We start from the raw sequence: 15,779 nt of genomic DNA, 5'->3' as shown, positions 1-15,779 counted from the left end.
TCCCATAATATTATCATTAAAATTCGTCCCTTCCACTTTATCCATTCTTATCATTTTTACTATATTATTATTCTGAGCATACGTTATAGGAGTAGACTATCAAGTCAAGTAGACTTTTCAATTGCCACTTCAACCTTCTGCTAAGACGTACTTTTATTCAAACGTTGCTCAACCTGTAGTTTTGTAGCCTCCCCCAACTTGTCTGCCCAACTCCATGAACAGTTTGGTTTCCGTTTCGGAAAGTATCGCTGAATATTCAAAATACCTTTGGGGCATATTCCCGTTACGCGTCATGCTTCACGCGTAGCTCCCTTTTTTTCGCTAGAGTATTTCGTGAAAGAGGGCGCAAAAAAAAAGGCGCTACATAGATGAGGCACATTTGTAACTCTGTCTAACCGAGCGCAGTGGCAGGCAGCAAAATGTGCGTGTGGCATTTAGTAGGCAGTGACAGCGGCAAGGGCAGGGGCACAGATAAAGATAGAGGATGGCGGCAGAAGGAAGGCCCTAAACGGGCACCCACACACACGCACACCCATTGCTGTCGAAATTTTGTTGTCATCATCACTTTGCAGGCGAAACAACTGAAGCTGATGGCAGGCAGGGTGGGGGCTAGGCTTGGCGTTGGTATTGGGGTTGGGGTATCTGGAGATGGAGTTGAAGCCGTAGCCGCCGTTGCTGCCTGTCAGCCACAAAGTTATCTGCCTGCCAGTTTGTTTTTTTTTTTTTCAGTAATATTGTTGTTGCCATCTTCCGTTTTTAATTTCATCTGCCATTTGCTGCTACTTATGACACATCCTTTGCCCACAACCCGCCCAAGATGCGCCCTCAAGTGCTCAGCTTTTGCTCAAGAATTCGGTAAAAAAAAAATTTTTTTTCTTCGTTTTTTTTTTTTGGTTTGTGGTAATATTTCTGTGGGTACTTACCTTGGGATGTGCACGTCGCGGAAAAGCTACTTTCGGGTCCACCTGTAAGCACAAGAGAAAATTGAGTGTGTGAGAGAGATAGAGAGAATGTGTGAGAGAGCGAGGGAATGCGTAGCAAGGAAATCGTATGCTTAATGACATTTAAATGAAAAAGCATTTCGAGCAACTCTTCATATTAATAGCCGAGCATAAATCTTGCATAAGCCTGCATTGCGCATTAAGCGAGAATTACTCCTAGGGGATGTGCGGGACGAGCGAGCGAGGGGCGAGGGGGACGACTGTGGGTGTCATGATGGTCTGCGGTATATGCTCAACTTGGAGCTGAGCACGCACGAATTAACGCATAACAAATTGCGCGTCCAGCGGCGAAGCCCCGCAATCCGACGGCGCCAATAAGCAGCGTCATTAAAAATAATTAAAAATCATAAAAATTCAATTTTAAGTGCTTTGCTTTGCCACTCATTTCGGCTCCTTCCTGTTATGCCAGCCAGCGGGCTGCTCCCTAACACACACACACACACACACACACACACACACACACACACACAGTGACAGCGCTCGTCCTCGTCCGGTAAGCCTCAAGGGGGGGCGGATTGTGGAGTTGGTACGGTCTCTGGGGTCTCATTTTTGTGCGTCCCCCCCAAACTAAATCTTTTTTTGAAGTGACTTTGCGCTGCATTTAGCTGCAAGTGCGGGTAACTTAAGCCAATGCCGCAAATAAAATGAAGAGATATTGGCAAAGATAAATGCAGCTAGAGAGGGAGAGAGTGGGCGCGGAGCAACGCAATATCCTCTGGCGATAATAATTCGCACAGAAATTGTCACAGGACAGCAGCAAATGTTGACAGGACGGCAGTTTGCCGTGTTGATTTCCTGTGTGCAGCACGACAAAACAACAGCAACAGCTACAACAACAACAACAAGAAGAACAACGTTGCAGGGGCAGCCAGCCGCCTGGCGGGAAATTGATTTTTAGATTAAAATTAAAACTAATCAGCGCTGAGTGGCAAAGTCGACGTCGACTTTTTGGTAAAATACATCAGACCGAAAAAGCGTAACGAAATGAAATGAAATGAATTCGCATCGTTTTCAGTTTTGCCCTGCTGTGTGTTGTGCAGCCAAACGGAAACACGAAACACTGTGCTACACACACACACACACACACACACACACACACACACGTGCGGGTGTGTGTACGAACTGCAGTTGGTTTGAAAAAAAAAAAGTGATATAAATATACATATAAATGATGGCTGCGCATTTTATTTACAGTTGGCCAGCTGTGTTGCCATAAAAGAATGACCAACAAATACGGACAGACACAAATGCACACACAGACACAAACAAACACACACACAGCCACACACACACACAGACACACACAGTCAGCTAATTAAGCTAATGCCAATGCGGCGTATGCGTAATACGAGCTGTCTTCTGACAGCCTGTCTTCGCCAATTTCGGCCAATCCGACTAATCAAAGCGAATTCATCAATGACATGCATTGCCCAGTGTTGGACAACGTTCAACCTCCACTTGACTGTGCACTTTGAAACCAACACATATATTTATGCAAATTTGTGAACTGTAAAGTTAGCTAAAGGCAAATTTTAATCTTTAATTACTTGTCCGAATTTTCATGATGTGATGATCCGTGAATTTACATAAGGTAATATTATATTTGCGCATTCCAAAGCAAATAATCTATGTCAGCAATACGTTTGAAAATATCAGGCTCTACTCTCTAGATTAGGACTCTAACTAGCTTTAAAACTGCCATAGCTTTGTCAAAACTCCAGCTATTTATGGCTTTGCTTAGTTCTATATTTAAATCTGACTAAAAGTTAGAGTTGACTTGCTAAACTTTTAGCCCAATTCTTCATTTGTACCTACAAATCATAGAATATTTAACTTATATCAGCTTTAACTAAACGTCAAAGCCGAAAAGCTCTTGATTTGATTTGATTGATTTAGGACTCACAATAATTTTAAAAATATATTAATGTACCTAAATATTCAAATCAGAAAAACTGCCAAAAAAAAAAAATAAAAGAATCTTATTTAAATCTGTACATAAAGATTCTTTAAAGGATTCCATTTAGGCAGAACATGACTTTACTTTATTTCAAACAGTTTTTTTTTTATTTCAACTCTCTTTTGCATTGTAAAATCTAAAAAGTTGCTAAATTGGAAGGGTCAATATTTAATTTTTAATCGCAGTTTATTAAAAAAGCACACGAAATAACAAAGTGTAGCTGCTCATTTGATGCTTGGGCACCACCTGCAGCACCACCAGCTGCACCACCTGCAGCACCACCCGCGTTGTAGTCGAGCACATCACGTAATTAAAAATTGTTTGGCTTTTAAAAAAATGCACGTTTTTGGCAAAAGCTTTCCATAGACAGGTTATTGTTTTCTTTCTTCTGCCGGTTTTATTTTTTTTTATTTTTTTTTTTTTAACTATTTTGACGTGTTTTTCATGTTTTTTAACTTTTGTGATTTGCTGTTTTTGTTAGTTGCCTGTCATTGCTTTGAGTTTCTAATTGCTGTCAATAGAGAGGGCGCGAAAGAGGGTGGCAGCGACCGAGAGAGAGAGGAAGACAGAGGGAGCGAGGGACCGGGGGCAATTTATGAAGCGCGCGAGTTGCTTTGTGCAAATATTTTGCATAGCTGGTGAAGTTTTTTCTATTTTGTTTCCCGCTGGGTTTGTTTGTCAAGAGTCGGGCTCAAGTTACGGATTGGTGGGTGCATATATGTGTATATATATTTTTTTGGCAGTAGCATATGTGTTATGTGTTGGGAGAGATTTACCTTTTTGCCATCCAGCTCGTGTGTGCCTTGGGTGAGTACCTTATCTACGCTATTTGGATCGCTGAATGTGACAAAGCCAAAGCCCCTGCAAAAAAGAGAGAGAGAGAGAGACAAAGAGAGAGAGAGAGAGTGAGAGATGAAAGTAAATATCAACACGGTTAGACAAGTTGCTTAAATATTTGACAAGCAGCTCGATAAAGCTGAACTCAACACAAACTCGGCAACTGAAATTCAGCAACGGTACGAGGCAGCACGTGCGCCAATTAGAGGCTCAAATTACATCAAAAATATTGGCTAAGCAAGTCGAAGACTGACTGGGTTTAGCTTACGTCGACTGCTCTTTGCCTAAGCCATTTTGCCCAATTGCCAAGGCTCGAATGAGCTCGACTAATGCTCGACCTGACAGACGCTTACAAGCCATTACACACACACACACACACACACGCACATACACATACAGGGAGACTGGCTGCCTTCCCGTGTCGTGTTGTGATAAACTTATTCTTGTTAAATATTTAATTAAAATGCTTATTATCTCGCACTGCATTTTAATGAGTCTCCCATGCCCATGTACCAAAGGCAGCGCCTGCCAAAGTCAGAGCCAGAGCCAGAGCCAAAGACAACAAACCAGCTCACAGATTTTGGCTGTGCCACAACCCGTCTACCCTTCCCCCTCTTGACTGTGTGTGTGCACGTTTATGTTTATTTGAGTTTTGCCACTTGGCAGCGACGCTTAACGATGCGCCAGGCGTTGCTGCTCCAGACTCCGTGCCTTCAGCTGCTCCGGCTCCGGCTCCAACTTCTTTGCCAGACACAGCAGCCACAACGCTCGTATTTGTCTTGCTCTTTTAGGCGCTGCACACATACACACACGTATCCAATTCAACTGTGGGAGTGGTAAGAGGGTAGCGGAAGCCTTAACCGCAAGCACAGACAGTAATTAACGACGATTCTATTGCAATTGTGGCGATTGTTATGGTTTTGATTATACCACTCCCATCGCAGAGCCAAGCGGAACCGATGGCCAGCTACAGCTGCTGCTTGTCCACTTGGCTTTTTATTGCGGCAACTTTATACACAAATTGCTATGCAATAGCAACAACAACAGCAACAACAGCAACAACAACAACAACAGCAATAACAATGAGAGCTTGTTGCAAATTTATAAAAACAATTTGCATATGGAAGAGCTTCCCACACACAATCGTATGCGAACTGCAGCTAAGCTTGAGCTCGGGCAACTGGAAATGGAATTGGATTTGGGTATTGGAAAAGTGGGCGTTATGCGTGTGGTGCAGACGTCCTGCCGTGCACCCGGCTCGGTGTTTTGGAACGTACTCGACACCGCCTGGCACATATTAAATAAACATTTCTCTTCGTATTTATAGACAAGCAATTTGTGCAAATGCATTGCGAAAAAGCGGCCTACGCCTATTAATATTGATTTAAATTGTGAGCGGAGCGAGGCGTGGCCGGAGAGGTTTGGGCGCTAAGCCTTTAGGTCATGTGGGTGGCAAGTGCCGTTGAGTGGTGGGCGTGTCTCCACTCAAGTGGGTCACACAAAATTGCCAAACGGAAAGTGACACAAAGTTGAAGCCAGAGACTGTTGCAATGCCTCCTGCACTTACATGAGCACAGCAGACGTACCTCCTCCCCCTATCTTTCTATCCCCCTTTCGGTGTCTCACTCGCTCGCCTATTGTCTCTCACAAAGTGAAAAGCCACAAATTTAAAAGGCAAAACTCAAAAATAATGTGTCTCCTGTGTGCAATTTACTCACAAATTCAGATTCAATTTATGCAACTCGAGGCAAGGCAAGCGGCAGGCGCACCGAAAAACCAAGCGACAGCAGACAGCACCAGGATAACAACAGAATAAGGACGTGCATGCGTGTCGTTGTATGTGTGTGTATACTGTGCACAATAAAAAGCAAAATAACAACAAATAGCTATACAGCTACGATTATAAGATATCCTGTACGAGAGATTTGCACAAAAGTTGCTGCTTTCAAAACTCTCATTGTGCAACAGCATAAAAAGAGCTCAAACTTAACTGCTTTAATTCGCATTTGTATACCGGAAATCCTATCAATACTTCTTCTCGACTCATTAACTCAAACTTTTAAGCATTTTTTTAATTTTACAACAGCATCCCCTTAGCTAACTTTCCTTCTTATTAAAACAGCTATAAAAGCTTTAAAGCTTTTGGCAAGCATAGTTATCTTAATACTAATCACTATTTCAACTAATTTAGTTACTTGCAACAACTTTGATCTTCGATTTAGAACAGCTTTGCAGGCGATCACTGAACTGTGTTCATTTATTGCATCAATCTTACTTAAAGCTCAAAGCTTTACTTGCTAGTTTAAAGCTAAACTCTAAATAAAAAACCTATTCTTACTTTCACCTTTTCTTTCTTTCATGAGAATAGAGCTTAAAGCCCAGTTTTGGCTACTGTATAGAGCATACGACTCCGATAAAAGCTTTTGATCTGCTCTGCTTTAACTTATTGTATTTGCAAAATTCGAATACTTGTGTTAGATTAGCCGCACTCAACGATTTTGGACAGTCTAAAAGCAATAAAGCTGACTTAAAGCTAAGAGTTAAATTACCTGAAGCTTTTATTATGCACACATATTTACACCAAATTGTTGTTGATGAAATGTTTCATTATTCAAGTGTTTTCTTTTTTGGCTGCTTTAAAGCTGCCTAATTAATTAAAGCCAAAAAGTAGACAGGCTGTCATCTCGAATAACCCTTTTAGACTCCTCACATACAGGGTATTTAGTATAACAAACAGAGACATGCAGACTAGAGGATCTAGAAACATGCAGCCCGAACTGGGCAGGTGGCGGGGTCGCCGACGTAGGCGGGCTGGCTGAAGCCAAAGCGGAGGCTGGGAGTGTGCAGGGCAGCGGGGGCGGGCTGGGCTGATGCTGAATATGGTTCGGTTTGGTTTTGTTTGCTTTGCTGCTGTTGTTGTTGTTGTTGTTGGTTCGTTGGATTGTTGCTTGTTGAATTTTATAAAGCCGTTTCAGAATGCTAATGAGCGCACGCACAAGCTGCCAAGGTAAGCAGCAGCTGTGGATGTGGGCATAGGGGCGGTCGAGGCGGGCATGGAGAGGGGGGAGCGTGGCAATCATGTAACACACACGCCGCAAACACGTACCAGCTACGAGCCAGCCTCAAGAGTCGTCGCTGCCGCCGTCGACTCAGTGTTGCAAGGAAGCAACATAAAAGTCTTATTTGAATTGCCTTGCAGAGCTTGAGAAAGTTTCATAGTCGCAGGCAGATCCTTGTTGTTGCTACAGTTGTTGTTGTTGTTGTTGTTATTGTTGTTGCTGATGCTATTGCTGGCTTACGCACAATTTAGCAAAACAACTTGCATGTATTTAGCCTATGGGTTGCCTGTTTGCTTCAGCCAGAGTCGCCATCTGAGCATGTGTGCTTGTCCTGTCTCTGGCAGCGTCTTGGATTACCGTAAATAATCTTACTAAATGAGTTACCAAACGGTCAAAGTTCAGTCGAGGTGTTGCCAAAAGGCGTCCTCCAGCCAAGCAGCAGCATTTCGGTTAGTGAATATGTGTTGCAAAACTAAACTTAAGATAAGCGCCAGGATCCACCCACTCCCCCCTAACCCGGCCAGTCCGAGAAAAACAAACACATCCAGGACTCGACTAGTTAATGCTTACGTAGCTGGCAGGCAAACTGAATACGATATTTGAGCACTACATATGTCCAGTAAGCATGATAATGTGCGCTTAAAGACTGCGCACGGTAAGCACATTCACCATACTGATAGTAGATTAGCCTCAAAATGTCCCAAAGGACTCTTAACTATATGGCAACGGTGCATGCCGCTCGATTTTGTTACGCATGCTACATACACAATATAGTTTAAAGGACACATATTTATTGCTCTCCCACTATGCACACACATGTTTCCAGCCTTAGATGGCTGTAGGTATTGGACTGGGAATTCCAGAAAAATCATAAGAATTAAATCGGAGTCTAGGGTAATTAAAATGGTCTAATTATCTTTCAAGGCTGCAAACAGAATTCCCTATTTGATTTTTACTAAAAATCGATAAGATACCTTTCATACATGTAAACATTTAGAAGCTTTCTGGAATATATTTAATTATGTAAATAGAAATCATATAACTATCAGGAAATTGATTACAATTAGAGAACTATAAAAAAAAACACTTATAAAATAAAAATTAAACTCGATCCCATAATATTACACTATTTGATTACACAACATTCATTTGACTGAACTGACCTAGCCGAAAAATGCAATCTATGAGAATCGCAAAGAGAGGTGGTGGCGGCAGCGGCAGCAGCAACAAATGACGCCTGCTCGCATTGATGAGCGCGCACAAGAGTGTTTTATGTACAATGTACTGTTTATTGTCGCCATTTGTTGCAGCAGTCGCCTGTCAAGGCTGCACGAAGAACATTAATGGCAGCCGCAAGTCATGCCCTCAACCTTAACTAAAACTTGGATCTGGCAGCTACAAACATGAGGGCAAGCAGCAAGGCAGGCAGGCAGGCAGCACGACGAGCAAAGTAGCTGACGGCTAACAAAACTTTCAATCCACAGCGAGAAAGAGAGACGCAGTCGAACAGGAGGTGCCAGGACAACGCGACGCATATTCAAATGACTTTTTCGTGTAAAAATTCAGAACAAAACAAAAGCGCCCAAACAATTGCAAAAGGAATGCAACTCAAGACGAGCCGAGAGCAGAGAGAGAGAGAGCGAGAGAGAGAGAGAGAGAGAGAGAGAGAGGGTATGTGCCAGAGAGAATAGGGGCGACTGACTGAGTGTCGTCTTGAGGGTGGGCGGCGGCGGCTGAAACTGAATTCGACTGCCACGGCAGGGGAGGAGGAGGGGTGGGCACTTCTAAGCTTTGGCTACAGTCAACGTCAATCCCGAGCGCACTAACAAGCACTTGCAGCTTGCCACGACGGGGCCCAAGACGCTGCCTGGCGACTCTTGGCGACAACGTCGACGACGACGACGATGCTTTTGTGGTGCTTCCTACCGTGTTTTGTTTTTTCTTTTTTTTTTTTTTTTTTTTTTTGTTGTTTTTTGTTGTATTTTTTGCTGACCCCGCCCGCCTAGTCCGCCGTCTATGCAGCTGAGGCTGTCGTGTGAAGTGGGGCCGCGTGCATGAAACTTTCACAAGTGGCTTCCTGCCTTGCTGCTCGTGCTCGCACTTTATAAGCCTATGGCTCAGGCCCACGCCTACGCCCACGCCCATTTTGCACGTTTTTATGTGCCTTTGTCTTGTTTCGTTGTCGTCGTCGTCGTTGTCGTTGTCGTCGCTTTCCTGGGCACCAAAATGCATCCTTGAACACGCACACTTAACTGGGCCTGCGTGAGTGCCAAGCTGCTCTGGCAGTTGAGCTACTCAAAAGCCAACAGCCCCCGCACCCAACCACGGCAAAGACCAAAGTCGGGTAACCGCCTCCAAGTCGGACGCGTTCTCAAGAGGCGACGCTCTGGCCAGGACTTGGACTGGGCCTGGTGCGTGCCCTTGCGTTGATATGACAGCCAGTCCTCGACTGGCTATCTATGCGGCTCGTTTGGTAATTTGATTAATCCAGCGAAAAAGAAAAGACGGCCATTCGATGTTGTTGCAAGGGGTTGCCGCTGCCTGCCACTGGCTAAATATTTAAATGGCCCGGCCATTATGAAAATTTATCGATTTAGTGACAGTTTAAGGACACACATTACGGCGCCCATTTGTTATGTTTTTATGGTTCGTATGCCTGCTGCTAATGTCAATTTTGAGTGTTGCCTTCTTTTGTGACGCGGCGCAGACATTAAATTCGCCTCTTTCTCGCACTTTTTTTTCGTCTTTGTTATTGCCCAGCCCTGGCAAGGGGGTGAGCCCTGGCCGGGAGAGAGGAAAGGGGGGCACATCATTTAGTTGGCCCAACGACGAAAAGGTAACTTTATTTTATAATTCATTTTATTATTATTATTATGTAAAAGTGCTGCGGCAAAGCAATTACAATGGAGTGAGGCGGGCTCGTAAAAAATAAATATAACAAGCAACAACAATGCAACAGAGCTAACGCGACTATTAAATGCCCTGCATTTGCTTGGATTTACATTAAAAAAAAACATGATTCATGATGAAAATAAAATTACAGATTATTTACAAAATTATTTATAGACATTGCTATGAAGCATAGAGGAAACTTTTCATTTGAGGCTAATAATATATAATATGCTTGAAGAAATCACCCGGCTTTGCACAGCTCAAATGAATGATGTTGAAAATGAAACTGACGCTGAGTTAATTTGTCTAATTTTTTCAAACAAAAAGTTGCACAAATTGCCAACACATAACTTTACAAGACTTTATATATTATGTTTCTTCTTCAAAGGGCTTCGCTTCCTCAACCTCTAACCCGAAACTCTTAACGCAATGCAATGCTGTTTACCATAACTTTTCTAAATTTTGATAACTTCTTTGTATATTTTCTTGTATTATTTAAAAAAAACTGCGAACCTTGGACAAGAGAACTCGCTTATATATATATTTATATTCAACAGCTAACTGAGAACTTCAGCCTTCTGGCAGTTGCTGTACTCCAGTACAAACGCAACATACCCCTGCGATTCTGGACATAAAATTGTGAATTGCTGGGCATACGAGTATTTGTACTTTTCGGGGGATTTCTTTATAAAACTCTCGGTGTTGAAGAACCAGCAAAAATACAAACATAAAATGCGCATAAAAACGCGCAGAAAGCGCATGAAATAATCAACAGCAACAATGCTGCGAGCTGATGGTAGCACGGGTCACCAGGACAGTGGGTGGGGGGAGGGGAGGGGCTTGGTCCATTGGGTGTTAGGGATGTGGCAGAGCAGGTTGCTATTGCCGCTTGTAATGCTGCCACATATAAGAGCACACACACACACACGCGAGTTGACAACATCCGAGTGTGCGACTGACATCTCAACAACAGCGGCAACAAACAAGAGCGAAGCGATTCCTGGGCAACAGCAGAGCAGGGGTTAAGCAGGGGAGGGGGGGGGGGCGAAGGGAGGGCTACGGGACGGCCTTCCTAATGGTCTTTGGCTTCGTTTGTTGCTGCTGGTGCGGCTGACTGATGTTTGCCACAGCCAACGCCATAATTAATGATGAAAAATTGCTACACACTCGCACACACACACACACACACACACACACACACACACAGGCACAGTCGCACACACAATTGGTCACATAACATATGCAGTTGAGCTGCGCTGAGAGAACAAAAAAAAATATATGTATATATAAACCCATTTGGTATTGTGCTGCAAATTAACATGAAAAGGGCAAAGCGGCGTTGCCAAAACAGCCGTCGACCAGTTGTCGAGTGGTCAAGTGTGAGCCAAAAGCCAGGGAGCAGGAGGCAGGAGGAGGCAGCAGGCACCAGGAGCAGACGGGAGACGGGAAGCTGAGGCGGATAAAGGTCAACGCTGGCCGGCTGCTGGAGGGGCCGCATGACAAACACAAGTGAGCCACTAAAGCGTCGTGGGGATGTGGGTTTGGGGCGATTAAATTGAGTTAATTATGGCCACGTTTTTGGATTGGGCTGTGGTAAGTGTAATGAGTGATTTGAAGCTGACAGCCAGTCAAGGAAGGAAGCGGGAGTCCGGGCTAAAAGGAGTCTTGCCTTGTGATGAGAGCCAGAAACCTACGTAATACAAGGCTCATAAATAACATTTAGGTGCGGCGGGGGGGCTAAGAAATTAAAGTTATCGCAAATGCAAAGCAAAGTGTTTGGCATTTAATCAAACGAATGATAAATGAAAATACCACAAGCGAAAGTAAATAGAGAATATTGCAATTATGCGCATATGAAATGCGTTTTGTAATTCCAAATTCATTTTCCACTGTAAATTTGCCAAGCAATTTGTCTCGGTTCAAGCTCAAAATGATACTGGCTGCAAGTGTAAGCCTCATTTTTGATTAATTCTGGAGAACTTATAGTTCACAGAGCACAAAAAAAGCTACTTTTTAAGTATCGATTAAAGCTACAAGTGAAAGCTTTATTTTTGATTAATTTGATGTATTGAGAGAAACGAGCAGTAAAAGTTGATATAACTTGCAAAAGCTGCCTTCTCAAGATCTCAGCTTAACTGAAAGCTGCAAAAAGCTCCCCTGGCTGAGGAAATGTGAAACTAAGAAAGTATAGCAATAGCTCGATTGTATCTCTACTCTCTATTCAACCTATTTGCGTTACATTTTAAAAGCCTTTGCATATCAGCTCTCAAAGTTATCTTAAGCTGTTACTATTAAGAGTTTTTCGTGAGATCAATTGAATTTAAAGCTCACTGTTAGCTTTAAGCTCTCACATTTTTGTTTTAGTCCCAAACACAACTTACTTAGCTTTTATCTCAAGTCTCCACTATGGGATTTCAACTCATCTATTTATGAGTTTTAACTTTAACATCTGCAATCTGTACCTCATGTAAAACACTTCAGTCACACACACACACACACACTCAGAAATAAACAGACACATTTATTCGCATCAAAGCTCTAGAAAGCATAGCAGACGGCAAATGTTTATAGATTCTAAACAGTTAATGGTTTTCAAAGTGTTTCGTGTTGTGTTTACTCTTCGACAAGAACTTCTTATCTAAGACCCATTAAATTTATGTGCCGCATTGTGCACCAAATGTGGTTCTGAGTTATATCGCCGTCTCCGATACAGATCCAGGTAAATTTATATACACACACATATATATATATATACATATATAAAACATGCGCTGAGCGTCCAGCAAATAAATAAAAATAACATTTTTGGCGCGTGTAGGGAAAAAAAACGAAAGGCAACGAGCAGCTGTTGCGTATATAGCTGACAATTAAATACTCTGCCTGACAGCAAGAATAAGGATACATGTATAAAACGGATTGCCGAGTTCTCACATCAAGAGAACTTGTGTAATATAATGTGACAATAAAACTTTCTTGGAAGGTGCGTCTCAAGCAAGACAGGGTTTGAACTAAGGCGGGTCAAAATTGCAATTAGAACCTTTTTTGTATTTTACCTACCAAACCTTTAATAGTTGCCCAAATAACTACGAAATAGAACCCTGAATTAAACCATTTAATTTTTGTTTTAAAATAATATGCTTTTGAACTAGATCCAGCGTCAAAGTATAAAGCCTCAGACTTCAATCATTGCATTTATCAAACTATATTTAATAGATGACAATTTGCAGCAGACTTCAAATGTAACCCGCGAATTCAATAAGAAAATATATAAAATATGCTATATTTTCAGTAGAACGGGCAATTGCATTTTTCGAATTAAATTGGTTCATTAACATTTAAAGAATAGTTCACAAAGCTTATAGTTTAAGCCCGGTCAAATATAGTTGAAATACACTTACACGATTTGAAATTGAAAGCAGAAAATGGGTTTGAACCACCGACCACCCTTTTCTTGGCGTTTGCAGCCCTGCAAAATTTCCTTTTGGTATCCAAAAACAACAGATTATAATTTAAAGCCAGTTTTATTAATATTTAACTCAACTGCAGGTGCATTTAAAGAACGTCAGCTTAAGCCACGCCCCACACGCCTCCACGAAAGTGAACCATTTAAAAGTAAATTGTATTCACGCCTTTCTACTTTTCGGCAGGTAGTTTGTTATGCTCGCGTTGCAAGCTGCATGACAAATGTTAAGTGCCTTGCCCCCGAAAAGCAAGGGCATAAACATTAACAAGAGAAAGAAATATTTAACTTAATTGCCATGCACAAAAATGCGTGAGGTGGCAAACGGCAGGCGTGCTCGCACCCCGCCCACCGCCCGCCGCTCACAAGCCTGGCACTCATAAAGGGGTGTTATATTTGTTGTTGTTGCTGCTGTTGTTGCCGTTGCTACAGGCGTATTTGTGGGCTTGCTTGTGGTTGTTGGCTCCGGCTAGCCCGTCTCCGTCTCCGGCTGCGGCTCCGGGTCTGCTTTGGGCGTGCGTGCGCCCTGCGATATAATTTATGTTTCAATAACTTTCGAAACTCATTGAAAAGTCGCTTATGTTTGCTTCAATGGTGGCAGGCAACAACAGCGGCAGCAGCAGCAGCAGCGGCAGCAGCAGCAACAACAACAATGCTCATGAGAAGAATGTTAAAAGTACAACAATAAATTGTTTGGATTTACTTATAGTACTGAGCGGGTGGTGGAAGGTGGGTGGCAGCGGGGGCGTACGCGCTCGCTTCTACAGCTGCCATTTGCCATTTTACTCAATTTTTATTGTTGTTGCACTTCAGCGACCCGCTTTGTCTCTGCTGCCGCAACAACAACAACAACAACAACAACAACAGCAACAGAAACTCGCTTAAGTTGCAAAAGTTTTGCTATTTTTTGTACACAATTTTACCCAACCCCCGACCCAACCCCCTGAACCCAAGCGATCTAATGCTTTGCTGAATGTGTTTTGTTTGCCATTTGCTTTGGTTCTGTGCGCTCTCATTTTTTCCTGTTGTTATTTATTCTATTTTTTATTTTGTTTTTTTTTTTTTTTCTTTTTTATTTTCTGTTGTTTTTTGCTGTTTTCATTTTGTGCTTTTAAATTTATTTGCAAGTTTTCTAATTTGTACTTCACTCCATTTTATTGTAATATACAATCTCATTTGCACAAGGCACGAGAGCTGTGTGTGGGGCATGTATCTCAATCTATCTGGCTGGTTGAAGTATCTAAACCAGCAACAGGCACACACAGAGTGAGAGAGAGTGAGAGAGAGAGGGATGGGGAGGGGCATGTCGCCTACGCGCATGCAATGCTTTCTTTGCCAGCGGTAAAATGTCTGCCCTGGTGCGCATATTTATTAACCGCACTGTTGACTCTCGCTGCGGCGCCACCAGCAACAACAACGGAAACAACAACAAGTTTGTGTGCAGCTTGTTGCTGCTGCTGTTGGTCTCAGTTTGAATTTTGTTGTCGCACCTTTTCAGGAATTCTGTTTACATTTATTACTTTGCGCAAGTTTAAGTGAAAAATTTCCATAAACATTCTTTTAAGCGACATAAAGTTTTTATTAAATTTTGCTAGAAATCCCCGACACGATGATATCAGCAGCGACATCAACGACATCAACGACAACGGCAACGGCAACAAATAGAGCTGTGGAATTTACAACTACCAGGGCCTTAGATTTTCAACGACCCGCTGATGTTGGCGCTGGCTCTGGCTCTGCCTTATTGTCCCAGGCGCAGGTCCTTGCTGCTGCCTGCTGTTAAGACAGCAGCCTGCCTGTTGGAATCAGTGGAGTTGTTACTGTTGTCGCTGCTGCTGCTGCTGCTGCTGCACGCAGTTCATAAAAATTTTGCCAGCCAACGTGACATGCACAAAGGCAAAGGTCACGTGGCAGCAGCAGCAGCAGGACTCACTGTAGAATGTGGCATAAAGTTTGCCCAGCAGCGTGGCGCTTGTTAACCTGAGTCGACGTCTATCTGCGACCCCTTTCAGCACACTTTCACAGCACATTAGACGAAATTCAATTAAAACAAGGATATATTTCCCAATTTGGCATACCAGTGTGCCAGTTCTTTAGCGTGGGGCAAAAAAGAATGCGCTTAACTTTTGGCACGCGCTGCGCTAAGCGTGTGTTAACATTGCGCATACGCCGCGTGGGCCGTCATAAAATTAATTTGACTGGCACGCACACCCACCCACACTCACAGACACACACACACACACACGCGTATTAAGTTACGCGCTAGTTTATAAGCTGTCAATTTTGTTGCTTCTGATGTTGCAGCTGATTATCGCAGCTCAAATTCAATTGCAATTGACTCATTAAATGCCGCTCATTATTCAGCGCGTCCGCAGAAACCAGCTAATTTACGTTAAGCATTTTTGAATAAGCTCAAAAAATGGCAGCAGGCGAGGCTCAGAGGGCGGTTAAGTGTGGCTGTGGTGCAGGTGGTTGATGCAGCCAGCCAAAAGCTGATCGAAACCGCAACAAATGACAAACGATTCGAATAAACACACAGCACACGCACAACAACAAGAGAAGGGGAGTGTGGG

General features: G+C 43.0%; 1 protein-coding gene across 6 annotated transcripts in view; it reads right to left on the bottom strand.

Moving 5' to 3' along the window:
- Rbp6 (RNA-binding protein 6) overlaps window positions 1-15,779 on the bottom strand; it is a 212,987-nt gene that overhangs the window by 116,903 nt on the left and 80,305 nt on the right. For all 6 annotated transcript variants that reach the window (XM_070207948.1, XM_015175638.3, XM_015175639.3 and 3 more), the window contains 2 exons: window positions 3,735-3,819; window positions 924-965 (listed from right to left, as the gene is read on the bottom strand). In XM_070207948.1, coding sequence (XP_070064049.1) covers window positions 924-965; window positions 3,735-3,819 — 127 coding nt within the window. The remainder of the gene's footprint in view (window positions 1-923; window positions 966-3,734; window positions 3,820-15,779) is intronic.

The sequence above is a fragment of the Drosophila virilis genome, chromosome 3, assembly GCF_030788295.1.
Source record: "Drosophila virilis strain 15010-1051.87 chromosome 3, Dvir_AGI_RSII-ME, whole genome shotgun sequence".
Taxonomy (NCBI): Eukaryota; Metazoa; Arthropoda; class Insecta; order Diptera; family Drosophilidae; genus Drosophila; species Drosophila virilis.
Note: the sequence above shows the minus strand (reverse complement) of the source record. Positions and strands in the feature narration are given on the sequence as shown.